Below are 26798 nucleotides of genomic sequence, written 5' to 3'. Positions count from 1 at the left end.
ATTAGTTTCTTAGAAATCCGTGTTCATTTTTGTTTCCTTAAAGCTTTGCTAATTACTGATGAATCTTTTTTCTATTTCTGATTGTTTGGATAATATTAGTGTTTCTGTGAACAAAATCCAACACTCCAGAGTACGGAAAGAAAGCTCATGGCATTTAGGTCAAGGTTTGCTGCGCACCTCTCCCCTCCCTACCCCTGGGCACCCTGGATTTTGATTCATTGTGGTCTTGGAGGCATGACCTTATCTATTAATCTCAATGACATTCTGGGTTCTGAAAGGGCAATACTCTGAATAGCAAATAGTGAGATGAAAGTGTGAATCTCTAGTCCGTCTGGATCCTAGAGCACTTTATTTTCAAGGGTACATAGTATATATGATTAACCCTCAGAGTGATCACTCCGGTTATGCCTAATGCAACAAATACTATTCAACTTTAACAAAATAAGGATTTTATACTGTCTGGCTTGTTCTTAATTCTTCCCTAAGGGCCTATTTGGTTTAGCATCAAATATAAGATTAAGAGACTCTAAATTTTAGCTGAACAGCCACTCAAGGGATTTAGATGATCTCTTTACACAACAGAGAGTTAGCGTGCAGCTGACACCTCCTGCTCAGGGAGCACAGGTTTATACATACGATACACCTCAATTTCTTAATGTTGGTTGTTTACTTGAAAACAAAATGAAGAATAATATTATTTCACCCTCAAAAAAAGCTCTACTGGTTGTGGAAAATTTGGGAGCCAAAACACATCTGTCAATTTATACTGAATAAAGCAAAAGAAGAGAATGAAGTTTATACTGACTATATAATCACATAAAAATATGTGTATCATCTACGTATGTGCGCATACATGTATCTGCAAACATCTTTAATCTGCACGGCAGAAATGAAGTGGGGAATTAGTAACTCGACAGGAATTCAGACTTTGGTCTTCCAAAGCTGACTCCTGTGCTCGTTGCGTTACCTTGTGCTGTAAGCCAAATGGAGATAGAAATTTCCAGGCCAGAGGGAAAAAAATATGTAGGGTAGTAGCTCTCAGTCCCACCAGCTGGTTAATAAATAAATACTTTGACCTAAGCAGTGAATCATAATATGTGCTTTTCTTGTGTATTTAGACTTGATTGCTTTAATAATTTCAAAGAGATAGCAAAGATAGAGAAACAGGCAAGGAGAGAGACAGTAATAAAGATAAAAGGAGTGAAAAGAAATCTCTCTCCCTCTCTCTCTCTTTAGAACAGCTTTTCTCCAAGGGCTTTATAGAGCCACATAAAGAGCTGCAAAATTCCAAAAAGCATCGCTGTGAAGTTACAAACCAGAGGAGAGCTTTGGAAATGGCTGTTGAGGATGGAGGAATGGAACAGAGAAGGTTCAGGAAGGCAGAGGAGCACTAGTTGGCCAGGCCTCGCTCAGCTGAAAATGTTTTCATTGTCACCGTGCACCAGCAGAGCAAAGTCACTCTCTATTTGCAGGTCAGAGGAAATAATATTTTTTAATATCTGACTGTATTGCGCTTGCGGGGTAAATGCAAATATTTGTGTACATAGGCACATTTGAATGACAGCGGCGGATGGTTACCTTTTCCAGAATTAATTATTTCCGTGTTCGTAATGCTTGAGTGCCTATCTAATTGCTGGGTGGAGGGAGAGCAGTGGGATTGTAGCAGCTCCTTCATTCACAGAGGAGCCAATGGGTTTGGACCTCGCACATGGTTTGTGTATGCACAGCTTATGTAAAGTTATAGTTTTGAGTGTGAGGGTGTGACTAAGCCTTTCAAAACTATTTAGCTTGCCTTGGATTTCTTTGATTCTCCAAAATCTGACGTTTTCTGCAGATGGAATTCAAGTAGTAACCTTTGTTGCAACGTCATTTCCTCACACATGTGCCAGCTCTTCCGCTAGGCAGACCTCTTGCCCTGGTAAGAAATGCTAGTGATATGGTAACAGCAACCAAATAAAAGATTAGGCGCTGCTGGGGAAAGAATATTACTCATAACTCGGTATACATCCTGTCAATTATTCTGCCCTGATGAGTAGTGTGTGACGGGAAACTAGGAAGTGATAAAAGACCTCTCAACCCCATCTCCTTGAAGAGAAGGTGGAGCGTTGAGTGATTGCACACCAGGCACCTTGCCACACATACCGCAGAGCAGGGACTGAGCTCATCCATCACCCAGACCACTGTAGACAGCCTCTGGCTGTTATAAAGTATAGGTATAAAAGGGTTTGACATTCAGGTCTGAGTAGATAAGTCAATAGTATAAAGGGCCCAAGAGGAACGTCTCATCCCAAACCAAAATATTAATTAAGAGTGAGGGGAGAAGCATAATCATGCAAGCAAAAGGGTAGCTTTGCCTAGAAAATACATCTTTTGTCCAATTTCTCCTTCCAGTTTATAAACCATGTGATCTAATCCATGTGCCGTGATTGAAACAAAATTTGTCACATCTCTGAGCATGTCAATGGGTAAGTAAGTAGCTTAATTTTAGAAAAGCAGACCCAGAATTGCAGGTATCCTGGTGGTCTTGACATTGAAGTTCTCATGCAGTGAAGGGACTCCAGGAGTACTCTGGAGAATAACCCACATCCAGTTAGTCCTTGGACATCACCGGTATTGTGGACAAATCACAATTTAAGCAGACACACCATTCTGTTTTCAGATAGTTCTAATTCTTAGGGAAGCTCTGATGTGATAGGTTGGGGTGAGGTAGTGGATACTTTTCAAAGTTTGCTTGTCCCTCACCAAGTATCCATGTGCATGAAGTCATATGATTAGGAACTTGTTTTGATCAAAAAGAGGGGGTAGAGAGAATAAAGACTACACAGGGTTTCCTCCCTAGCCCTTTGGCCTGGTTGGAGCTCCAGTGGAAAAAAAGAATTAAGAGCCAGAAAATGAAGGACCCCCTGCATGAGTGGAAGCTCTGCTGTGGAAGCCAGGGACCAACTGGGGCCCCAGAGAGCCTTTGTCTGTGGTTCTCCACGGAGCCCAGCTCGGCTGCAGCCCCCAAGGATGGACAGCTGGGGGAGCAGAGGGGGAAGGAGGGAGACACTTCCTATGGCCATGGAGCCTTATGTGTCGCTCATTCAGCTGTAGCAAGAATGTGGCTCCCTCGGGTACCTGGGCCTGCAGCCCACACAGAAAAGGGAGAGGCAGAGAACCGAAGCAGAATGCAGCAGATGTCTCTGGAGGTACTCTGTGGACAAGCTGGCTATTGGGAAAGTCCTGGAAGCGTTTTGGTTGGGAGGAAACAGGAAGGAGATCTTCTTGCAGGGAGCTAGCTGCCTGTGCGGGGGAAGTGTGGGCGGTTAGGTTGCCCGTTCCTAAGGCTGAAGTATACGCAGGCTGGTGAGCCCAGCAACATTTGGGCTGCATTTATGCCGAACCATGGTCCCTTCCTTTGTGACAGGGGCTCATTAAATTACTCCTCATTTCTCCAGATTGTGAGGATCAAATGTTTGACCGACTTTCTGAGCAGTTTAAGTCACAGCTTGCTCTTGTCAATAGGAATAATTAATGACTCCTATTTTTTTCACAATAGAAAACATATTTGAATCCTCAGTGATGGGGGTGGTGAGAAGCGCTGCAGAAAGAGTAAAAGTGTCCCTTAAAGGAAGAGTGGCTGTGTCATGTATCAGCCAAACCAGGACACTCTTGAGAGTTAAGACAATGTTATTAGTTGTTGTGCTGGGACGAGAGACAAATAACAGGGACTGTTAGGATAAACTGTGCCACACGGGTACCCTACCTGAGGGTACTTGGTAAGACATACCCAGGCACAAAAAAAAAAAAAAAAAAAAAAAAAGACATACCCAGGCACTAAAATCTAGTGGCAATACCTGTGTTTCTCCAACAACCCGGAATGCAGCCTGAGTAGAGCTGAACCACTTTGAAGCCTACTTCTGCTAACACCAACCCTCCCTGACAATAACAAGGGGGTGGCGGTGGTGCAGACTCTTCCAGAAACCTCAAAGGGTATATACAGATATTTCTTACAGATTTTCTTGAAAGAGGGGTTTCAGAGCACACTGCCAGGCATCCAAAAAGACTTTCTCCCCCTTAGGCTCCCTGGAGTCTCCACGGCACCAGCCTCCCTGTCACCCCCACCATGGCCTACCCCCCTCCACAAAAGCGTCTCACAACTGTTCTTCACTATAGCTTTCTCCTCTGTCCCCTCAAACCTGTCCCCTCCCCTTCTGCCCATTTCTCCCTGCCGTTGAACATGTGTAGTGGGGGAAAGCGGGAGATCGTGAACATGCATGCATTAATTTGTTGTGTGTGTTCATCACACTTTTTAGAGCCTCATTACAATAAAAATAAACATTTGTGTTAGGGAAAGAGATGACCGCCGTATGGAACATGCTGGCGGACTGGAACTCAGATGGAAGGAAAAGAAACACAGGAACTAACAACTGCTGAGCACAGGCCAGGGTTGGGGGCTTTGTTCACACAGTGTGAAAATGGGTACTTCCTGTCTTGGTTTGTCTGACACAGGAAGTCAGTAGACACCATGTGTCAGGAGATATATGAGATATACAATCCCATGGAATTTGTAAACTATGTCAGACAGTTCACCTATGCCAAGGGTCAAAAGAGTTGTGTGGATGGGGATTGACGGGATGTGTGCAGATTATTTATTTGGAGATTGCTGCCAGTGTGTCATAAGTTTTGCCCATGCCTCTTACCTCAAGCAGAAGGGGGGGGGGGGTGCTTCAAAGGACCACTTAGAAACCTTGTGTCCTAGCACTAGATAGAGTGGATTTGGATTTGACTAGCGACCAAGGAATGTAAGGTCTTGAAGTGCCAGCTCCCTATTCTGATGGCAGAGTGAAGGAGATTGCCAGGTTGGGGCCTGGCCAACTCAACTTTCTGGGTAGGCAAATAATTCGTGAGCCTTTCTTATTGACCTCATCTGATGAGCCCATGATGCAAAGAAGGAATGAAGTCTTGTCTTTGAATCCCTTCAGGGGGCCTCTAGAAAAGCACCAGCCTTCAGGAGAGGAGAACCTGGAGCTGCTCTCCTCTTTCCACAGGCTTGAGAGGGAACTGAGCAACAAAATAAATTCCATTTGCCCAGGGCGAGGGAACCCAGCATGGGAGCTGGTCCTGGTTGGAGAGCCTGGGGATTGGCAACCGATGGCCAGTAGGCTGGCTGGCTGCTTTTGTAAATACATATTTACAGGGACAGAAACACACTCTTTCCTTGATGTCTTGTCCATGGCAGAGTTGAGTAGCCATGACAGAGACTGTACCTGCAAATCCTGATACATTTACTACCTGGCCTTTTATAGGAAACATTTGCTGATAGTTGAGAAAGATTCTCAGAAGAGTCTCAGAAATGCCCCAGTAAGGGGAAGAGTCAGACTTCCACTGCTCTGGCACTCGGCGAATAACCATCTTAAAACTTCCCACTGCCTCTTCTTGCTCTCCCCACATTGGCCTGATGGGGTCAGAAACCCCTGTGGCAGAAGTGGGATGGACCCGGCCCTCCTTTCCCATTGCGAGGGATCAGCCCTCAGCAGCCTGGGCTTGGGCGTGTGCAGGGAAGGATTAGGCAGCGTGAGACTTTTACTCTTGAGTCAGATTTGAAATTTTGCTTATTACAGAGGCCCGGGCACTATAGATGACTAAACTTGAGAACATGCTGATGACAAGTAAATGTATTTTTCATTCAGAGGTGAGGAAGGAACTTCCACCACTGAGCAAATATACAGGAACAGTGGGAGACAAAAAAAAAAAAAAAAAAAAAATTCAACTTAGCTTTAAGCTAACAGCCCAAGAGCACAGCCTGTTTAATATATTTCCTGGTTTCACATATATGTCTTCAGAGAGGAAAGCCAGATTCTAGATGAAACTCTCCCACTATTTATGTGATACAGAGCAGTGCTTGTCTTTTCCAGAATTCAATTTTCTCATCTGCAAAGTAAGGGTTGGACCAACACTAGATGAATCCTTCCCATACTGATGATCTGTGATCGCAGAGCTCGGTGGACATCCTTTGAGATGGATGATGTCTCTTTGGGACTCTTACAATGGTACACGTGACAATCGCTGTCGCCTATGGGTTACTTGCATTTAAATGCTGGGGAAATAGTGCAGTGTGTCCCTACCCTCACCTCTTAAGTCAGTCCTTGAGTGCTTCTTGACTACCTGAGCCTCTTCCATGCTTTTATGGGATAAAAGGAGCTGGAGTACAGAGGTCTTCATGTAAGACCTTATGTTTTTCTGGCCAGGAATTTGGCCTTGTTTGTTGTTTGCTATAGGTGTGGTGTCTGAGGCTAAAAATTCCTTAAGTGTCCTTGCTTCTGGGGCCCTTGTTGTCTTTCAGGTTTTCTAAAAACTCTTAAATAGGGTCTGAGGCTTGTAGTTTTTTAGCAATATTCCCCTGTTACGGTACAGGAGCCCTCCTGGTGTGGTGGCGACATGTGGGGACAGGGGAGGTGTTTCTAATCCTGTGATTAGGTCTCAATCTGTCCGTGAGGGAGCTGGAGTGGGTGAGGCTGGTGGGTGAGGCTTTGGTAAAATAATTTCCCTCTGGGCAGTCTTTGTTAAGGAGAACAAGAAGCTCTGGGTATATTTCAAAATACTCTGCCAGAAACACAGGGGATTTTTCTTCCATCTTCACAGGAGAACCTGGCAGAGCTCTTGGCAGTCAAATTCATGAAAGTGTGGGGGTCCAGTCCTAGGGGGAGTTTCTAACTCTTAGAGTAAACTGTGGTTCTCTCCACCTACTCATCTGTTTCTCCAGTTTTAGGGGCAACAGTTGAGTTAGGACCTCAGTTCTCTGCTGGGTCTAAGAAGAGTTGTTGATCTTTATTTTGCTCAGTCTTTTTTATCTTGTAATGACAGGAGTGATGAGTTTCAAGGTCTTCACATGTGTGACCCAGAACCAGAAGTCTTCTCACTAATATAGGAAACTATATGAAATCATGAAGGTCTACAATTTTTGTCCAACAAAATGGCCATTTCATAAGCTCAATCAGACTGGAGCAGATGAAGAAGATTCATAGAGTGCAGGGAGACTGACAAATTTGAGATTTGGAGTGCGTTGTTATAGGTACCCCTGAAATTGTTTTAAAGATTTATTTTGATGTTTTGTATTACAATTCCACTTTGGAAATTCAGTTATGTAAATCTCTAAAGCAATTTTCTGAGTACTGTTTCATAGGGAATTCTTACTCCAAGTCCTTCAAACAATACCTGACACATATTTTATTTTAAAATTATAATCACTTTTAGCACTTTTTACTTTACACAGATGTTCACATACCTTTTCTCAAAGGTGGGTAGAAGCTCAGAGGTGGATGTCTTTGTCTCAAAAACTTCAAGACTTCCTTATGGCAGTGGGGCCGGTATAGTGCTGTTATTTTATGACAGATACAGAAGACACGCGTTTGCCAACCGAAATTCACGTACACCAGAAATGTAACCATTTCCTTGACTTAGGGTAATTCTGATTTGGGATTCCCATTCTGAGGAGACCAGTAGAAAATTCTGTTTCTATCATTACCAATGTCACTTTCTCCTCTCTGGTGCACCAAGATCCCAGAAAGCCTGCATGGTACTCAAGAGAGAAGGACCTACATGTGTTTTGAGCTCATCTTGGCTCCCCCCTGGGCCTGTGACCCCTAGATAGGGGCACACTCTCAGCTCAAAAAGAGCTTCTTCCTGCTTTGCCACGAAACACAGGTGTCTCATTACACCACACAGATCCACCCCCACCCCCACCCCGAGGTACCACCAAAGTAGGAGTGTGGGTCTTGAATACATCTGTACTTTAGGATCTCACTATAGAAGAAAAAGAAAGAAAGAAAGAAAGAAAGAAAGAAAGAAAGAAAGAAAGAAAGAAAGAAAGAAAGAAAGAAAGAAAAGAAAAGAAAGAAAAGAAAGAAAGAAAAGAAAGAAAGAAAAGAAAGAAAGGAAAAGAAAAGAAAAGAAAAGAAAAGAAAAGAAAAGAAAAGAAAGAAAAGAAAACAAAGAAAAGAAAAGAAAGAAAAGAAAAGAAAAAGAGAAAGAAGAAAGAAGAGGAAGGAAAAGGAAAAGGAAGGAAGGAAGGAGACAAACAACAGAAAGAGTTTCTCCCTCCCTGGGACACAAAATACATTGAATTCAGTGAGCTCCAACTTTTGTAAAAGGCCGGTTGCCCTCCATTAGCTTCTTCTTTCTGCCTGGCCAGAAGCACCTGTGGCAAGGGCCAGTTTCCAGAAGATGGAAACAGGAAGAAGAAACACATTTCAATCTTTCAGTGAATTCTACTGCCACACAACCAACCATTTGGTTAAAAAACCAAAACCTATCCACAATAATTTTTTAATCTGACTTGAGGCAATTTAACTCCTGGAAATTCTTTCTTTCATCTCCTAGATTTGAATATTCATGATAGAAGGCATGTGATGGAATGACACAACACAAATGAGTCTGCGAGGTGACACCAAGTAACACTCAGAGAAAGATAAGTCAGTTTCCTCTGAGCAAAGGCGTCCAAAGACAAGCACATTATAACACGTGATTTAAGAAAGGGAAGAATGTAGTCAATATTGCCTTGAAATTAAGACAGATCTGCACACATAGAGGTTTAACAAGTAGATGACACAATTAACTTGATAAAAAAAAAAAAGACTCAGAGTTGGCTTCCAACAGAAAATTAGAATACTGGGAACAAACAAGATGGAAATGAATAAGGAATAAAGAGGATGGAATGAAGCCTTACATGTAGTTGAAACAATAACTGTATTAAAGAAATTATTGATATTATGTTTTGTCATTGCGTGATTGTCTATAGGAGTTGAAAAATGTTTCCTTAGTCGAGAGAGTGGCACACCTAGACAGAGGATCCTTTTCATTACTTAAAACATACTTCAAATGACCTTACCTGGAGTGTAATTTCAAAGTTATATAATACATATCACAACTGATTATTAATGGTCGATATCCCAGTGTTCTCTAAGACATAGAGATGTCTATGTTTTTAGGTTACTGACATGTACCTACCTTTTTTCTCTTTTTTTCCATGCCTTCCTTTCTGAATATTACAGGCATTCATTAGTATAATCATTAAGTTACTTGGTAGCCCAGAAATTCACTGAAGCATGTGGTTCTCATTTTATATTTCCACTGGAGAACAGCCTCTGAATTCTTGCCACTGGATATGACAAAAATCCGGCCAAAGCAAGAATCTATCTTAGATGTTTTCAGGGTCTCAGGAGAAGGTAGAAGGGGGTATGAGGGTGAGGCACTTCACTTAAGACACTGAAATCATTCAAGCAGTAGGGGAAGGCCCTATGAAGTGTTAGATTTTCTTGAGCAAGCCATCAAATATGCACCTAAACACACACACACACACACACACTCACACTCACAGAAGACTAGTTATGTTTCTGGAAATAAAGCAGAAAGATATTCAGATAAACCTCTTTAAGTATAACTCATCTAAAAATCCTAGATGTATATTTATATAAACATGAATATGGGTAGATGATGATGATGATGATGATAGGTAGATAGATGATAGATAGATAGATGTTGTGTGGCTTAGCTGGTAGAGTAAGGAAATTCTCTAGTGTCCTGAAGTGACATGAGATCTTGAATCCACAAGGCATGCACTGGCATTGGAGTTGTCTCTGGACGTATCTTGGCGGCCTGGTGACAGAGAGCCTGAAATTTAACAATCCACACAGGGGGATTGGGAGACAAAGCCCAGAGCCAGAACAATGTGAGACATCATGTATGAGACACCCTTCATGAAACTGTACTTCCATGAGTAGCATGCTCAATTTGAAGGGAGAACTTACTTTGGAGAGGAAGATAGTGAGTAGAACTGCCTAAATACTGTTTTTGATTGCTATTTGACTAGAGAAAGGTAGGGAAAAACTCTTTGTGGGCATTTCTAATCTCAAGACTATACTACAAGTATTTAAAGCAGAATTCCTTCCTTTCGGCTGGAACCGCCATCTTTCAGTAATTCGCCAAAATGACCAACACAAAGGGAAAGAGGAGAGGTACCCACTATATGATCTCAAGCCTTTTAGAAAACATGGAGTTGTTCCTTTGGCCACATACATGCAAATCTATAAAAAAGCTGATACTGTGGACATCAAGGGAATGGGCACTGTTCAAAAAGGAATGCCCCACAAATGTTACCATGGCAAAACTCAAAGATTCTACAGTGTTAGTCAGCATGCTGTTGGCATTGCTATAAACAAACAAGTTAAGGGCAAGATTCTTGCCAAGAGAATTAATATACACATTGAGCATATTAAACACTCAAAGAGCCGAGATAACTTCCTGAAGTGTGTAAAGGAAAATGATCAGAAAAAGAAGGAAGCGAAAGAGAAAGGTACTTGGGTCCAACTGAAGCACCAGCCTGCCCCACCCAGAGAAGCACACTTTGTGAGAACCAATGGAAAGGAGCCTGAACTGCTGGAACCCATTCCCTATGAATTCGTGGCATGATAAATGTAAAGAAAATAAATGACCTCAGGATTATAAAAAAAATTAAATTTAATTAAAAAAAATAAAGCAGAATTCCTTAAGGGAGTGCCCTTGAGGGAATTATGTTCCCAGACCCTTGGAGGAACACCCTCTAAAAGCAGACCTCCCTCCTACAGATGAGGAAGGAGGATGTAGGCTGTGACCAGGAAGATTCAGCAGAGACAGGAAGCTGTAGAGTCAGATGTGCAAAGTTGATAACTACTGGAATTATCAAAGAATATAAAGCAAATATGCTTAGTTAGTATGTGTAAAGAGGACAAAAAGGCAAATTGAGAGAATGACAGACAATGTAATAAGAGATTATGAAAATTGACCAGATTGATGTGAAAAAAAAGAAAACCCAAATGAATACATTCAGATGAAAAACTGGAAATTGGAAATGTAATGACTGGATACATTGTCAACTATGGGGAAATAGAGCTGGTGACATATCCCAGATGACAGCTGAGACAGACATGGAAATGGAAAATCTGAGCCATTAAGAGATACGGACAGTGGAGCAAAAATGGCCACTGTTAAAACACATCTGATGTTACCTAAAGGAAAAACCAGAGAAGGAGGAAAGAAGCATTCCAAAAGACAGTAAATGGGAATTTTCCAGGACTGGTGGACAAACTATGTCTTGGGGTTCCATAACCGCAACCAATCCCAAGCAGAGTCAACAACAGGAAATTCAACACTAAGATATATAATAAAACTGAAGACCACTGTAGATAAAGACTATCTTAAAAGTAGCCAGAGGGAAAGGATAGATTGCCCATTAATTGGCCACCTATGTAATTTATTATCCAAAGCAGGATACTTTTAAGAAGGAAAGGGGATGCTAACCAAATAGGATACCAGGGTAACAGGCATAGTCTGGGCCTGCAACAGGCAAAAGAGAATGCCTGGTCCACCAAATTTATAAAAAATAACAATTTAATTGACAGCAAGGACAAGGAGAGCCAGGAAGACATCAGATAATATCTTCAAAGTGTTAAACAAATTATTCAATTAGAATTGCATATCAGCAAAGTCTCTTTTAATAATAAGGATTGGGGTGCCTGGGTGACATAGTTGGTTAAGCATCTGCCTTCATCTCAGGTCATGTTCCCAGAGTCCTGGGATGGAGCCCCACCATCAAGCTCCCTGCTCAGTGGGGTGTCTGCTTGTCCCTCTCCCTCTGCCCCTCCACCCTGCTCGTGCTCTCTCTCTCAAATAAATATATAAAATCTTAAAAAAGAAACAAGGGTCAAAAAAAGACGTGTTTGGATAAGTAAAAACAGAGAGGTCATGATCAATAGTCCCTCTCAAAAGTAACTTCCTTGTAAGAGAAGGAAAATGAGCCCAGAAAGGGTCTGAGACACAAAGAAGTCAACAAAGAAAATTGAAATTAACATTGACTGATTAAATAATAATAATAATAATAGTAATAGTAATAATGCCTAATGTATAAGGCTACAAAATTAAGCTAGATCTAAATTTCTGTACAAGTATAGCAAAGAAGTCCAAAGGGGAGGTAAATTTTTTAAAAAGCTAATTAAGACTCTCAACGCTTTTGGAGGAAGGTAATGCTATTGATTAATTTTGCATGTTGTTAAATTAAATATCCATGTTATATTTTCTGGGTCACTACTAAAAAGTGTATTACTTAGAAAATACTAGAAAGACAATATTAAGGAATGAAACAGACATGTAATCCAAAGGAGGGCAAGAAAAACATAAGAGGGAGATAAACTTAGAAGAGTGGGGTAGGGGGAGAACAATTAGAAAGTATGAAATAGGGGATCCCTGGGTGACTCAGCGGTTTCACGCCTGCCTTTGGCCCAGGGCGCGATCCTGGAGTCCTGGGATCGAGTCCCGCGTTGGGCTCCCTGCATGGAGCCTGCTTCTTCCTCTGCCTGTGTCTCTGCCTCTCTCTCTCTCTCTCTCTATGTCTATCATAAATAAATAAAAATAAATCTTTAAAAAAGAAAGTATGAAATAATAAACACATTAATTATAAGTGCACTAATATCTCCAGTTCAAAGATAAAGATAGACCAGATTTTTTTTAGAAATCTTATCTATAGGGGCACCTGGTGGCTCAGTCAGTTAAACATCCAACTCTTGATTTCAGCCCAGGTCATGATCTTAGGGTCAAGAGATCAAGCCCCTCATGGGGCTCTGCACTCAGCAAGGTGTCTACTTGGTATTCTCTCTCTCCCTCTGCCCCTCCCCCTACTCGTGGCATGTGCATTCTCTCTCTCTCCCTCTCTCTCAGATAAATCTTTTTTTTTTTTTAAGGTTTTATTTATTCATGACAGACATAGAGAGAGGCAAAGACATAGGCAGAGGGAGAAGCAGGCTCCCTGCATGGGATGCAGGACTCAATCCCAGGACTCGAGGATCACGCCTTGAGCCAAAGGCAGATGCTCAACCACTAAACCACCCAGACATCTGAATAAATAAATATTTTTTTGAAAAAGAAAGAAATCCAGCTATATTCTGTTTACAAGAAACAAACTTAGCACTTCAGAGCACAGTAAGGTTAAATAAAAGATAAGGGAAGGTAATATGGAGCAAATACAAAGACATAGGTAGGATGGCTATTTTAATCTTAAAAGAAAGAAACCTTAAACAAAACGCACTAATGATAAATGAAGAAGATCACTATATATTGATAAAAATTTCAACTCATAAGGAAGGTTACAGCAATTCTAAATTTGTATAGAATTCAATAAAAATAACCTCAAAATATATAAAGCAAAATTTAGAAGAATTACAAGAAGAAATTTACATATTAAATTTACATATCATGATAGTTGGAGGTTCCAATATACCCCTGTAGCAATTGATAGATCAAGCAGGCAAGAAAAAGCAAGCTTGATCAAAAGGCCATTATATCTAAAAATCATATTTGGGGCCATAAAGCCACTATCAACCAAATAATTTTTTAAATCTACATGATAGAGATGATCATCTCTGACCACAACACTATTCAATTAGATGCCAATACCAGAAAGGTAATCCCTCACTGCATCCCTCAGAGAGCCCGGTTTTGGGGAAATAAGAATAAACAATCAGTGGGTCAAAAGAAGTCCCAACTTCCTAGAAAACAGAATTACAAAGTAGGGTAAATGCTACATGTCATTGCAGTCAAAGCTGTACTGAGCAAAAGGGGGGAAAACCTTTAAATGCTTGCATTTTCAGAAAAGAAAGAAATATATGCACTAGAATCTAATTTAAGAAGGTAGATGAGTGCCAGAAAAAAGCCAAATAATGCAGAAGAAAGGAAAACACTATTCCTTCCCTGTTACATTATAGTTTTCATTTAATATTGTTGCTCCTCGTTTTCCTTTCTTACTTTTATTGGTCTGATCATAGCACTTTGTGCTCCATGTTCATCCTGTTAATTTAGGAGTTTTACCATCATGTGCCATTCGCATGATGACCTGCCTTTTCCCTGCTCTGGAAAGCAGACCGAGTGTGTCTGTTGCCCTATTATTTCAAAGCTGTTTCTCCCACTGAGACCCGCTCTTTCCCTACTGATTTCCTCTTTCTGATTTCATCATGTTTTGCTCACAGCCCTAATGGAATGAAATCTTTAGAATTCTTTCATTTTCCCCCTTTCTCCTCCATCCAGACGTCTCTTGCCCCCTAATTAAACCCTGAGATGTTTTCGCTTCCTCTTGCACTCTGAAGTCTGAGGTTTTGCTGAACTAGTTGGACACAATTTTACTTAATATTTGTTTTGTGTGTTTGTCTTCGGGGTCCATGTGCAGGATTGACATTACACGTTATATTCTTATCCATTAATATTTAATGATGTATTTCTAAAATCGATGCATTATTCATCTCTAATTGTTTCCTGCTTTCCCTTTCCCCATCTTGAAGTCTCTGTTCCAGTTCATTGGTCTCTGGAAAGATCTTTTTCTCAAGTATTTACCTCAGATGGGGCATTCTGTGATTTATTCTCTGAATTAATGCATGTCCTTAGATATCTTCCGCTCATTTTAACAGGTAAACAACTGCAAAAGCCTAGTGTAGGATTCTGGGGGTTCCTTTCAGTCTCCTCTAGATTCCAGTGTTGCAGATAAAAAGTCCAGCAACAGTCAAAAAAGGAAAAGCCTGGAAACTTGTTTTACCCAGCTAACGCCTCAGCATGTGTTTGCCTCATCAATCTAACCAAAAATTCTGAACCTTTTTACCCTGTACACTCATCTTTCTTTGGCTTAGGAAAATTTTCTCCTAAGTGATTTAAAATGATTTCTTCTACTTCCTATGTTCTTTCTTCTTTTAGAATGTCTATGAGTCAAATGGCTGGTGTCCTGCACCCATTTCCCAAATTCTTGGGAAAGAATTGGGAAAGCCTGTCCCTTGTGATTTCCAGTGTGTGACATGTTTCACTCTGTGGTTCATGATGTGGATGGTCACATCTCTTGCAGGCCACTAACACAAATCTCACCAGTCATCATCTACCCTCTGCATTCATGCATTGAATTGGTAAGGTTTTTAAAAGCTCTAGGAAATCTTTATATTTTATTTGTTATTCTGTAGTTCTGTTCCTAAGTGCTTCTTTTACTTTTTTTTTTTTTTTTAATTTAAATATGAGAACTGATTTGTCTGATTCAGCAGGTCTCTTCCCTGGGTGTACAATGTGATTGTCGAATCTATTTGTCCTCTTTGGCTTCTGGACGTCTTTAGGTCCTTGATTTTTTTTTTTTTTTTTTCCTCCATTGGCCAACTGGAGTTCAGGCCTAATTTTTTAGAGCTACTCTTAAAAATCAGGAAACTCTCAGGCCAAGAGGTCTCACTCCTGTGAGCCTAGTATACAGGCAGACAGTCCCCTCTGAGGCACCTAGGAGGCATCCCTGCTCTTAGGTCACCCTGGGCTCTCCCAACACCCATGGCAGGAAAGACATGCCCAAACTTTTGTGTATGTCCATGGGGAATCTTGACACACTCAAGTAAGAGAGGATGGACACTCCATCCCTGGAGTCTACATCTTGATTCATTAGCCCTATCCCTTTCTCTGAGCTCAGCTGGCTCAGCACTGCTTCCTTCTTTGAGAGTCCAAAGCCTCATTTACATACACAGTAGATGCTGGTTCTTGAGAGACAAATTTTTTGGATTAGGAAATGGAAGGGGAATCTCATTTAGGTCGCCATAGTATGAAAATCCTCTACCCAGGGCTTTCTTCTGTAAAATGAGAAAATTTAGACTAGTGTTAGATAATACTTAAGAGCTCTTTCAGCATAAAAAATCTACAAAACAGATTAAATAAGAAGAATTCATGACTGATAATTTATGGGACTAGTGTTTGCATAAAAAATAGTTTAGGGAAAAAAATAGTTTAGGGCAAGTGTTTTTTTTTTTTTAATGTTTATTTATTTGTTTTAGAGAGAGAATGTGTGAGCATGGGGAGGGACAGAGGGAGAGAGAGAGAGAATCCTCAAGCAGAACCCCCACTGAATGTGGAACCTGCATGGGGCTTAATCCAAAGATCCTGAGATCATGACCTGAGCCAAAATCAAGAGTCAACCACTTAACTGACTGAACCACCCAGGCACTCCTTTAGGGTAAAAGTTTTTAAGAAAAGAATAGTTTTTGAGCTGTAATGCTTTTATGAAAACCTAGATAACATGGTGACAGGAGATCTAGCTTGGAACTAGATGGTAAGATCCTCTGAGTAGTCTTCAAATCTGCTAATTCTGATCATTTATAAACATAAAATGTTTTTCCATAACTTAGAACAGTGCTTCTCAAACTTCCCTGCACCCACAAATTGTCTGTCAATATTACAATGTAGGTTCTGACTCGATAGGTCTGGGGGATGACCAGAGAGTCTGTATTTCTTACCAGTTGGTTTGTCCATACTGCTTGTCTGTGGCTCACATTTCAGCAGCAAGGCCTGGAGTATTTGTAGTAGTGAGTAGACCTCTGGTGGCCATAGGAGAAATATGCCATCATTTTGTCATGCAGCTATAAATTCTTTTTCTGGGAATGTTAAAAAAATATCCCCCACAAAAGCCAGCAACTGATATATCTCTGATATGATATAGATAAAGCCAACATAGTTTATTAGTTTGGATGCTGTTAGTCTAGAATTTGGTGTCATTCCAGATAGACTACATTGCTAGTGATCATCAAAGATGGGATATGTTTATTCAGTGCTAAAGGAAATGCATTAAAAAAGAAAATGGAAACCAACCTAGTGGTAGCCTTTGTATACAAGTAATGAGTGAACTTCAAATGATTAGTCTTTATTTAATTAAATAGTTTTGTCATTCTTTAAGGCTTTTAATGTAATTCTCATCCCTGTGAAGGGTGGCCATAATTTAGTTTTTTTATGAAACATTCCCTGATTCAGGCCCATTTCTGAATCAGAAGAGCCTACTCTTTAATTATGAAAAATGAGGGCAGTTTTATAGTAGGTTTAAATTTCTCAGTCTTTTGGCTCCTTTCAGTCTGTGCTTCTCAAACAGAAAATAAAACGTGCTATGCCATTTGACTAACTCCTGTCAGTGTTTCAAATTAAACAATCTATAAACCCTATAAAGGTGTTCAGTTTTGGGAACTATTTTTTTCCATTTTTTTCCCTAGCTGCAAATATGTCTTTTATTTTGAATGTCAATAGATATATTTCCTGGCTTTGCCATGGTAAACAGATTAAATGTTCCAGAAATCATCCATTTTTTTGAGATAACCAAATTAGTATCACTTTAGGAAGGAAGATAAACATCCTACACCAAGAATGTGCTATTTCTCAAACTGGAAGCCTGTCTAATGGAAACAAACTTGCATATTGGTATCGATATCAACTTGAGAGTGGTATAAACTTCGTCCTCCTGTGCAACTCCCTTTTGCCAGTCCTGAGCAGTTTCCAGAAAATGGTTCATTGGCTCATGGAAACTTTCTTGACTTCGGTCATGTTCCAGTGTCCGTGCATATGATCAATAAATCAGACCCCAAAGCAGGTTTCTTTCCTTTGCTGGCTTCCCCAGTATCATCATAGACATTTATGTTATGAGAATTACACAGATCTTATATGTTGTGGGAAGTTCTGGGAGTCTATTCAAACCTCTAATTAGTCAGCTCTAGAGAAACATCCGGAATTATTATGACCACTGACCCGGACATGGCAGTTACCAAAAGAAGGATTTGTGTAGATCATTTCAGAGGTTCCTGTTCTGGTGTTTAAGTAGAGGTTTGGTGAGAAGTGCAGGTAAACGGTTAATTACAGATATATATTTTTCTATCTTTAGAGTCTCCAGAATCACACAAAATTTCACATGCATTTCTGACTCAGGAATTGACAGGTGGTTCATGTGTACAATTGGACATCACCTGGTAACGGCCCTGATACCCATTAGTTACTAAATGAAAGGAAGAACTCTATTCCTCTACTCTGCACTCACAACACTTCTGACACCAGATGCGTGGGGTTTTTCTCCCATCGACCAATCCTCTGACACCAGCTGAGTGCCCTACAACTCAGCAGAAGACCCTATGGGTTAAGGGCTCACTTTCACAAGACAACCCCACTTCGGATGCCAGCTGAAGGTAGAGTGTCCCGGGTCATCTACCCTCCATTCCGATTTGGCCACAACAAATCAGGGGTTCCAGTGACCACCCTACCCCAACTCAGGTTCAATAATTTGCTAGTATGTCTCACTGAGCTCAGGGAAACACTTACATTTACCAGTTTATTATATAATAAAGAATATGATAGGGCACCTGGGTGGCTCAGAGGCTGAGCATCTACTTTTGGCTCAGGTTGTGACCCCGGAGTCCTGGGATCGAGTTCCGTATCGGGCTTCCCACAAGGAGCCTGCTTCTCCCTCTGCCTGTGTCTCTGCCTCTCTCCGTGTCTCTCATGAATGAATGAATGAATGAATGAATGAATGAATAAAATAAATAAATAAATAAATAAATAAATAAATAAATAAATAAATAACTTTAAAAAAAGAGAGAATATGATAAGGACACTAATGAAGAGATACATAGGATAGTCCAAAAGAGTCCCAAGCGCAGAAGTTTCTGCCCCCATGCAGTTAGGATGTGCCACCTTCCCAACACATGAACGTGTTCACCAACTCAGGAGCTCTAGAACACTTTACAGATGTTTACAGAGGCTTCATCACGTCGATGTGATTAATTATCAACTTGTTTTCTGGTCTCTCTTCCCTCCCTTGAGAATAGGGAGTGGAGATGAAAGTTCTGAGATGCTAATCATGGCGTGATCTTTGTGGTGACCAACCCCCATCGTGAAGCTGTCCAGGAACCACCCAGAGTCTCCTCATTTGAACCAAAGACACTCCCAACACCTGGGAAATTGCAAGTGCCATGAATTGGAGTCAAAGGACACATTCGTTGGTTTCAGTTATAGCCGGTAGCCGGTCAACCAAGGTCAGGAAGCAGATGGTTCTCCTTCTGATGTATTGTCAGAAGATCAAGATGGCTTAATGCTGCATCACAATGCCTATGTCACTCACCTCGCTTCAATTAGTCACACAGGCATTTTATCATCTCACATCACCACAAGAAGAAGGGTGAGTGCAGTACAGTAAGATATTTGAGAGAGAGACCACATTCACAAAACTTTTATTATAGCATATTGTAATAATCGTCCATTGTAAATATTGCATAATTGTTCTTTTATATTAGTAGTTGCTGTTGTTAATCTCTTACTGTGCCTAACTGATAAATTAAATTTTATTATAGGTATATGTATATAGGAAAAAGCATACTATATATAGGGCATGGTAGCAGCCACGGTTGCAGACACCACAGTTCTTGGAACAAATCCTCCACAGACAAGGCAGGGGACCACTGTACCAAAATTCAAGACACAATTCAAGTACTTATTTTACACTTTAAAGCCCAACTTATTCCTTCCTTAAGATTATTCCCCTTCTTGCCTTTCATCCTGTGGAGCTCTTCTATTAAGTGAGACAGAACAACACAAAGGTAATAATCAGAGTGACTATTCAAGCTAGAATGGGAAGTAGCTCCAGATGGCAAGTCACACACAAAAACACTGAGTGTATTTTCCCTTATCTGTGTACCCACTGTGACAACCATAGAAGTTGTTTGAGAAACTGAGACACTTATGGGTTCTGTGATTTCAGCAGTTGAATAAGAGATGTGAAAATAAGAGGCAGCTGAGGGTAGACTTGGGGAGATTTCACCTCCCAGGAAGAAGTGACTTATAAGCTTGAAACTTCTTATATCCCCAGTATTGAATACTTTGTCTTATTACCTTTGTTTACCTCTAAAAACTAGAAATAGGGCACCTCGGAGCACTCAGTCAGTTAAGCAGCCAGCTCTTGGTTTTGGCTCAGGTCATGACCTCAGGGTTGTGAGATGGAGCCCTGCATCGGGCTCTCACCGGGCGTGGCACCTGCTTACGATTCTCTCCCTCTCCCTCTGCTGCTCTTCTAAAATAAATAAATAAATAAATAAATAAATAAATAAATAAATAAATAACATTAAAAAAAATAAAGCCCAGAAATATGCTTAAAACAGAAGCTTAGGGGGATCCCTGGGTGGCTCAGCAGTTGAGCACCTGCCTTCGGCCCCGGGCATTTTCCTGGAGACCCGGGATCGAGTCCCACATCGGGCTCCCTGCATGGAGCCTGCTTCTCCCTCTGCCTGCGTCTCTGCCTCTCTCTCTGTATCTCTCATGAATGGATAAATAAAATCTTAAAAAAAAAAAAAGCTTAATTAAAGCTACAATTCACAAGTATTGTTAATTCACACATGAGACGGAATCGATTCAGTCAGATTGCCTTCTTCCTACACCTGCAGAGCCCGGAAGTAGCAGAGTGTTCACAGGGCGGAGGGGAAGGAGAGATGAGTCTCCAGCACAGAATTCTCTCTTCCTGGGGCAGGTGGGACTGGCCTCCGTCTGTGGGTTGGGATGGGGCCCAAGAGTGAGGCATCTACTGCTGGCCGTTGCGGTGCCGTGTACAGACAGGTAAATCCTGAAAGTCACGTCCCCAGAGGAATGCAAGATCCGAGCCAAAACAAACATTCGACACTGGGTCAGCCATCCTAGGGGCCAAATAACAAGTAGAAACTAGGGTAAGGTGCCAAATGGGTTAGAAAAACAAACCGAAAGAGGCCAACTGCCGAGTGAGAGTATCACAGGCGGTACCCGAGGAGGCAGCTATTTGAGGCCACGCTGACTGCATTTAGAAGAACTAAAATAGCTGAACTAACACCAACCCCACCGCCCCCACCAGGCTTTCTCCTGTCAGGCTTCCCTGGATTTGCCAGTAGAAGGCTCTGAAAAAGTCTGAAGCTTGCATTTCCAAGATGGAAGGAGGTCCCTGTTGTCACAGTGGATAAGTCACCAAGAGTGTTGTTGGGACCCAGTGTTCCGGGTGAGTTGTTGAGGTGGGCTAGGCGGTGCAGGGGTCTATGGGGCGGTGCAGGGGTCTATGGGTGGGGGTGTTTGCAGAAGGAAGCTAGAGACAGAAAGCTTGAAGGGCCCAAGTGGGTTTCTGGTTTCTGAAGTGTTGGGTCTATAAGATTCTGGAGGAAACCCAGGCATCTTGCATTAAGATGCCCTTCTCTAGGGACGGACAGCTATCCATTTATGACTTTCAACCCTCCGCGTACTACAAGGTTTTCTAGAAACCTTTCTACGTGTCACAGCTCCTCCGGCCCCCAGGTACCTATCAGCTGCCAGGCCTGTTGTTATAGAATGGATGTCCTTGGGGAAGGAGTAAGGGGTTGTTATACCAAATGCCACCAAGCTGAGGTGGATGCGCTAGTTATTTTGGTTTCTGTAGAACTGTAGAAGCTTCCCACATTGCCCTTTTACCATGTCAATGTTGATTAGCTATTTATAAAAGTCAAACATAGTAATAGGGTTTCATGAGCAACTCTCCTGAATGCTTCCCACACTCTACAGCAGACTCTCTCCAGCATCCCTGACCCCTTCCTTCCTTCCCAGGGAGCCCTAATTCTGTTCAAGTATCCACCCCCACCTGACCATGTGCCCCAGGAGAAGTCACCCCATGCTCTCAGCATGAGGCTGCCTCTGATTTGTCCGAGCATCCTTCCATTCCTTTTGACAGTTTCTGTTTCAGGAAGGAACTTATAACCAAATCTTGGCCAACAGAGTTTTAGAGGGAAGTGTGCCAGAGGTTCTGGGAATGTGTCCTCCTAAAAGAGAGCCATGGAAAGAAGCTTCTCTTCCTTAGTCTGTGATGACCTTTAATCTCATTCCTGGAATCTTGCTACTTGCGAGGCTGAAGCTTACACAAGGAGCAGAGTGGACCGAGAGAATCACAGAGAAACACAACCAGGGTTCTGATAGACCACCCCTTCTGGAAGATGATAAATCTTCTTATTGTTTAAGCTGGTTGAAGTGAGGGTTCCTGCTTATTGATGTCAAATCATCCTAGTGATCCAATGATAAAAGGCAGTTGTATTTTCTCCCTGTATTACCAATGAGGAAATTGGAACTGGAAGAGATGAAGGAAATGCTTTCAAATTTGTACGGCTCCTTTGGTAGAGTCAGGATCTGAACCCAGTGTGCCCCAACTCCTGAGCCTGTTTTTCTTAATACACACAACTGGAGTTCCCAGGTGACACAGTTCATCTGACTCTCGGCCAGAAGGGTGTAGGCTGTGGACATGCATGTGGAAGGTTTTGATTCTCCAGGGAGCCCTCAATCCAGGGTGGCTGACACTTTGTCAGTGTGCCTGTCCTGGGGTTGTTCTGGTAAGGATGGTGCTTTTGGAGCCCAGGACGTTTATGGGAGAACCAAGGATTTAGGTGAGAACAAAAGAGGAGCTCACGTGGAAGAATTGGATTTCTCTACATTATATAAAGACTCCTATTCATGCTTCGTGAGTCACCTTAAATGCCATTTTTCTCAGTGAGGGTTTCCTAATCCCAGGCTTGGTTGATCATTGTATTATATACTTTCATAGCGCCCTAAATGGCTTATACTTATCCCAATTATAATTAGGTAATTGTTTGATGTCTGTCTTCCCTGCAGACTGCAAATCCCATAGGCCTCTGTGCTTCCTTTTCTCTAAGCCCACCTCCACCCAGCCATTTATTTGGTTTCCAGATGTGAATGCATCTGTCCAAAGAGACAGGACACCTCCAGGGGATGGGCTGGGCCTACAGGCAATGCTGCAGGTGGCCAGGGGTTCTAGGTCCAACGCCAGGCTGCAGGAGAAGGCAGGAGGGCTGGGGCATCCATAGGGAGCACACCACTGTGAGGGAGAGTAGAAAGGACATGGAAGGAAACCAGACGTGGACTTCATCTATTTCAAGATTTTAGCTAGAAATTCATATGTAGAAAGGAGGCATTGCGGGATCCCTGGGTGGCGCAGTGGTTTGGCGCCTGCCTTTGGCCCAGGGCGCGATCCTGGAGACCTGGAATCGAATCCCACGTCGTGCTCCTGGTGCATGGAGCCTGCTTCTCCCTCTGCCTGTGTCTCTGCCTCTCTCTCTCTCTCTCTCTCTCTGTGAGTATGGTAAATAAATAAATTAAAAAAAAAAAAAAAAAAGAAAGGAGGCATTGTGCAACCTCTTTACCATCAGGACAGACAGACACACACACAGAAGGGACTGGACCTTTCTTTTATTACTACCATGAAGTTACATAAGATTTTCTGGACTGGTTTGAACACTTAACTGTCATTTATCATTTATTTCCTATTGGCAAGAATGTTAAGAGAACCCCCCAAATAACCATTACGTATGAACTTTTAGCAAAATATAATCATTCCTTGGTATTGAGGTGATTTTGTTGTTGGTGGTGGTGATTTTGGCTCTTCAAAAGCCAAGTACAGTGCCTAGAACCCAGCATGTGCTCAGTAACTAAGTGTTCAACAGAGGAAGGAAATCGATCATTGACCGTACTTGATTTCTAGGCAGAACATAAACAGAAAGAAATGAGTTTATTTTAACAAAGTGCAGATGACTAAGGATGTTTCTACAAATGGGATTCCCCTCAACCAATATTGGCTGAAGAAGAAGGAAAAGTGCTTCAGGAACTGTAAGGCTGTCAGGAGCACAGAGGAGGTGCAGGAACCTTTCTGTCCAAGGCCGGGGAGGGGGGCCTACTGTTTCTCCGCTTCTTCATCATCGTCAGGTGTTTATTCAGCGTGTTCTCACAGCGTATGATCAGTATCCCGAGGTGTTCAGAAAGAGGTAGAACAAACAGTTTCTGTAGGAAGGAAACACCACAATCACACTGACCTTTTAAAGTCAGAATATGATCACATTAATCTGCTGCTTAATGACATCCCACTTGGGCCCTCTGCTCTGCCCTGGAGCTACCCACTGCCTTCTCCCTCACTCTGCTCCTCCTGCCATGGCCCTGCTGCACCCTGGTCCAATGCCACCCAGGGTCACCCCCACCTTCAGCCCAGGGCTTGCTGCTCTGGCTTCCTGGTGGACCCGTGTGGAGATGGGGCCCCCAGATCCCATCCCAGGGTCCCAAAAGCCTTTAAGAGAGACACCAACAGCAAGAAGAGGCATCTATCTGGGAGTTGGAGCCCACCAGGGTGGTAATGGAAAGCTTCATGTCCTCCTCATGTCCAGAAGGCAGAAGCCCAGATTTCTGAAAAGAAAAAAAAAAAAATTGGACCAAGAATAGCTGCCCATTGCAGAGTTTGCTGAATTTTGTTAAAGCATCAGCAGAGCTAGCCCTGGGTGAGAACAACTAAGTGTTGAAAGTAGCTGGTATGTCACCCTGAAGACCTCTCTTGAACTGGGGCCTTGAGGATTGAAGCCAATTTTCTGCAAAGATTTTTAGAGTTCAGCTGAGATGTCTTTCTGCCCAAATCGTCCTGCAGAAATCACACCCCCATTTTCAGGGACACTGCCACGTAGCTGCAGGGTTATCAACACTATGACCCCGAGATGTGTGGCTTTGACTTCACAGGTGCTATAGAGGGTGTTTTGAAAACGTCACAGCAAAGTGTTCTCCTGCAGGCCTGTGCCCACAGTCCCATGGGAGTGGACCCTCACCCTGAGCAGTGGAAGGAAACAGCAGCAGTGGTGAAGAAAAACAATCTCTTTGCATTCTTCGATATGGTCTCCCAAGGCTTTGGCAGTGGTGATGGTGACAAGGATGGTGGGCTGTACGCCACTTCATCGACCAGGGCATTAATGTTGGTCACCACCAATCCTGTGCCAAGAGCGTGGGCTTGTATGGTGAGTGTGTGGGAGCCTTCACTGTGGTCTGCAGAGATGCTGATGCCAGAAGGGTGGAGTCACAGTTGAAGATTTTGATCATCCCATGTATTCCAACCCTCTAATCAATGGTGCATGGATTGACTAGTCCTGACCTGTAAAAACAGTGGTTTCAGGAAGTAAAAGATGTGGCCGACTGTCATGAGCATGTGACTAATGTGACATTAGCTAATGTTAATTAGCTGAGCTCCAGCCTCAAGAAAGTGGGCTCCTCCCCTAACTGGCAGCAGGTCACTGACCAGATGGCATGTTTTGTTTCACAAGACCAGAGCTCAGAACCAAGGAGTTCTCCATCTACATGACAAGGGCTGGCCGCATCTCTGTGGCAGGGTCACCCCGGGCAAGGTGGGCCACCCTGTCCATGCCATTGACCAGGCCACCCAGTTATTTCCCTGGTGGGAGGGAACAGACACAACCTTCCTGTCTTTGGCCTCCGCCGTTGTGAGCTTCACAAGGAGAAGGAAGGAGGGCAGCTGGTGGCGAGCAGGTCATTTCTTTGAACCCAGTACTTACACTCAAACGCTGAATGTGTTTCACAGAAAAGAACGTGTAGGGAAATAGGGTGGAGGCGGGTGTCTTATATTTTGTGGCTCAAAAACCAAAGTCCTGCTCAGCCTTTAGCTCCAGCTGTTCCAAAAGAGTTTACACGTACAAGAGAGACACAGCCTTGCCACCCAAAGCGATCCATCACACCTTTGCAACATTCTAGCAGCTTTCACGGCAGCACCCGATGGTGCTGGGGACGCCTCTGTAGATCCAGCAGGAGAGGAGCACCTACCAGAGGCCTTGTGGGCAGGCTCGTCGTCACATTTGCAGTCAGGCTCGTGTTTGTCCTCCCGTGGTCCCGCAAGCTTATCCACAGGCCTCGTTTCAGAAATCATGTTTCATGAAAACCAGCAGGTTTTCATGCCACTGCAGTGAAGAAAAGATAAGATGCCATTTCCTGTCTTATTTTTTAAAAAAAGAAGACGGTTCTTCTTTGGAGTACTTTGAGGAATTTTAATGTTCTTCTCTTTTCCCTTATCATTGCTGTTTTTTTCCTTAGGCGCAGAGAGATCTGTGACTAGCCTGGATTTTCATCCTGTTCTACCGCTTGGTTGACCATCAACCCCATCCTGTAGGGTTTACTTATTTGAAGAATGAAGAACATGATTTACAGCTCCTCCCCTCGCCTTTCTCCTCAGAGAGTTAGCAGAGGGAAGGCAACTCCACTCTTGGTGCAGCATCCTCTTCAGTGAGTGTTGTCTCCTGCCGAGATGTCACCTGTGCCCAGCTGGACCTCTTCCTTCATTCAGTGTGGCTGCGCCGTCCCTCATCTCACCTCACGAGCGGGCGATGCAGGCCACAACCAGGAGGGTGGATATCTGGGCTTTGGTTTTAACCTTTGTCTGCTGCCAGCTGGGCGCAGGCTTCACCCTTTGGAAAGATAATTGCCATCTACTCCAATCATGTAGACTTTTTTGCAGCCTGATTTCTCTGTTAAAGTTACTGGGGATGCCTGGATGGTCTCTGCCTTTGGCTCAGGGTGTGATCCTGAGATTGTAAGATCGAGTCCCACATCGGGCTCCCCACAGGGAACCTGTTTTTCCCTCTGCCTATGTCTCTGCCTCTCTCTCTGTGTCTCTCACGAATAAATAAAATCTTGAAAAAAAAAAAGAAAAATAATAAAGTTACTGTAGGAGTGGCTCGGTGGCTCAGCCCTGCTTTGGGCTCAGGTCATGATCCTGGGGTCCTGGATCTAGCCCCACATTGGGGCTCCTGCATCTCCCTTCACCCACCCCGTTCATGCTCTCTCTCTCTCTTTCTCTCTCTCTCTCATTTTCTCTCATAAATAAATAAATAAAGTAAGTAAGTAAGTTACTATAGACCTGGGGGAAAAAAGCATCTTGCTTCCCAGAGGATAAAGAGAACAATCTTCCAGCCTATGTGCTCTACCTAAGTCACCAGGCTTTTCTCAAGGCTCTGTCTGCCCAGATCTCTGCCTTTCAACCTTACCAGTCTTTGCATCAAAGGATGGAATGCTTATTCTCCTGTCCTGTCCACACATTTCTGTCTTCCTGAGGTGACCTCACTGTCCCTTTTACCTAGCTAATGCCCACTCAGCCTTCAGAGGTCAGATCA

General features: G+C 42.7%; 1 protein-coding gene and 1 long non-coding RNA gene across 50 annotated transcripts in view; one reads left to right on the top strand and one right to left on the bottom strand.

The window, feature by feature from the left end:
• The window catches only part of LOC144284441 (uncharacterized), a 64745-nt gene that overhangs the window by 18915 nt on the left and 19032 nt on the right, over nt 1-26798 (top strand). For 8 of the 48 annotated variants that reach the window (XR_013352830.1, XR_013352818.1, XR_013352816.1 and 5 more), the window contains 5 exons: nt 1237-1472; nt 2392-2465; nt 18651-19000; nt 20696-20836; nt 25723-25911. The exons of 2 other annotated variants lie outside the window; for them this stretch is intronic. Coding sequence is in view for 1 of the 46 variants with exons in the window: in XM_077848982.1 (XP_077705108.1) it covers nt 18914-19000 (87 nt within the window). In the remaining 45 variants the exon portion in view is untranslated. Of the gene's footprint in view, nt 1-1236; nt 1473-1787; nt 1919-2391; nt 2466-6846; nt 7212-7255; nt 7781-17713; nt 18012-18645; nt 19001-20695; nt 20837-24416; nt 24639-25722; nt 25912-26798 lie in introns of those variants that run through there. 38 more of the 48 variants (XR_013352837.1, XR_013352836.1, XR_013352833.1 and 35 more) reach the window with 27 other exon arrangements.
• Nucleotides 23079-26798, bottom strand: part of LOC144284446 (uncharacterized) — a 53523-nt gene continuing 49803 nt past the window's right edge. The window contains exons 3-5 of one of the 2 annotated variants that reach the window (XR_013352848.1): nt 24453-24772; nt 23946-24042; nt 23079-23646 (exon numbers count right to left, since the gene is read on the bottom strand). This is a non-coding gene — a long non-coding RNA (uncharacterized LOC144284446). The remainder of the gene's footprint in view (nt 23647-23945; nt 24043-24452; nt 24773-26798) is intronic. The other variant, XR_013352849.1, reaches the window with a different exon arrangement.

This window comes from Canis aureus, chromosome 15 (genome assembly GCF_053574225.1).
Source record: "Canis aureus isolate CA01 chromosome 15, VMU_Caureus_v.1.0, whole genome shotgun sequence".
NCBI classification, from domain to species: domain Eukaryota; kingdom Metazoa; phylum Chordata; class Mammalia; order Carnivora; family Canidae; genus Canis; species Canis aureus.
This window is presented reverse-complemented; position numbering and strand designations above follow the sequence as displayed.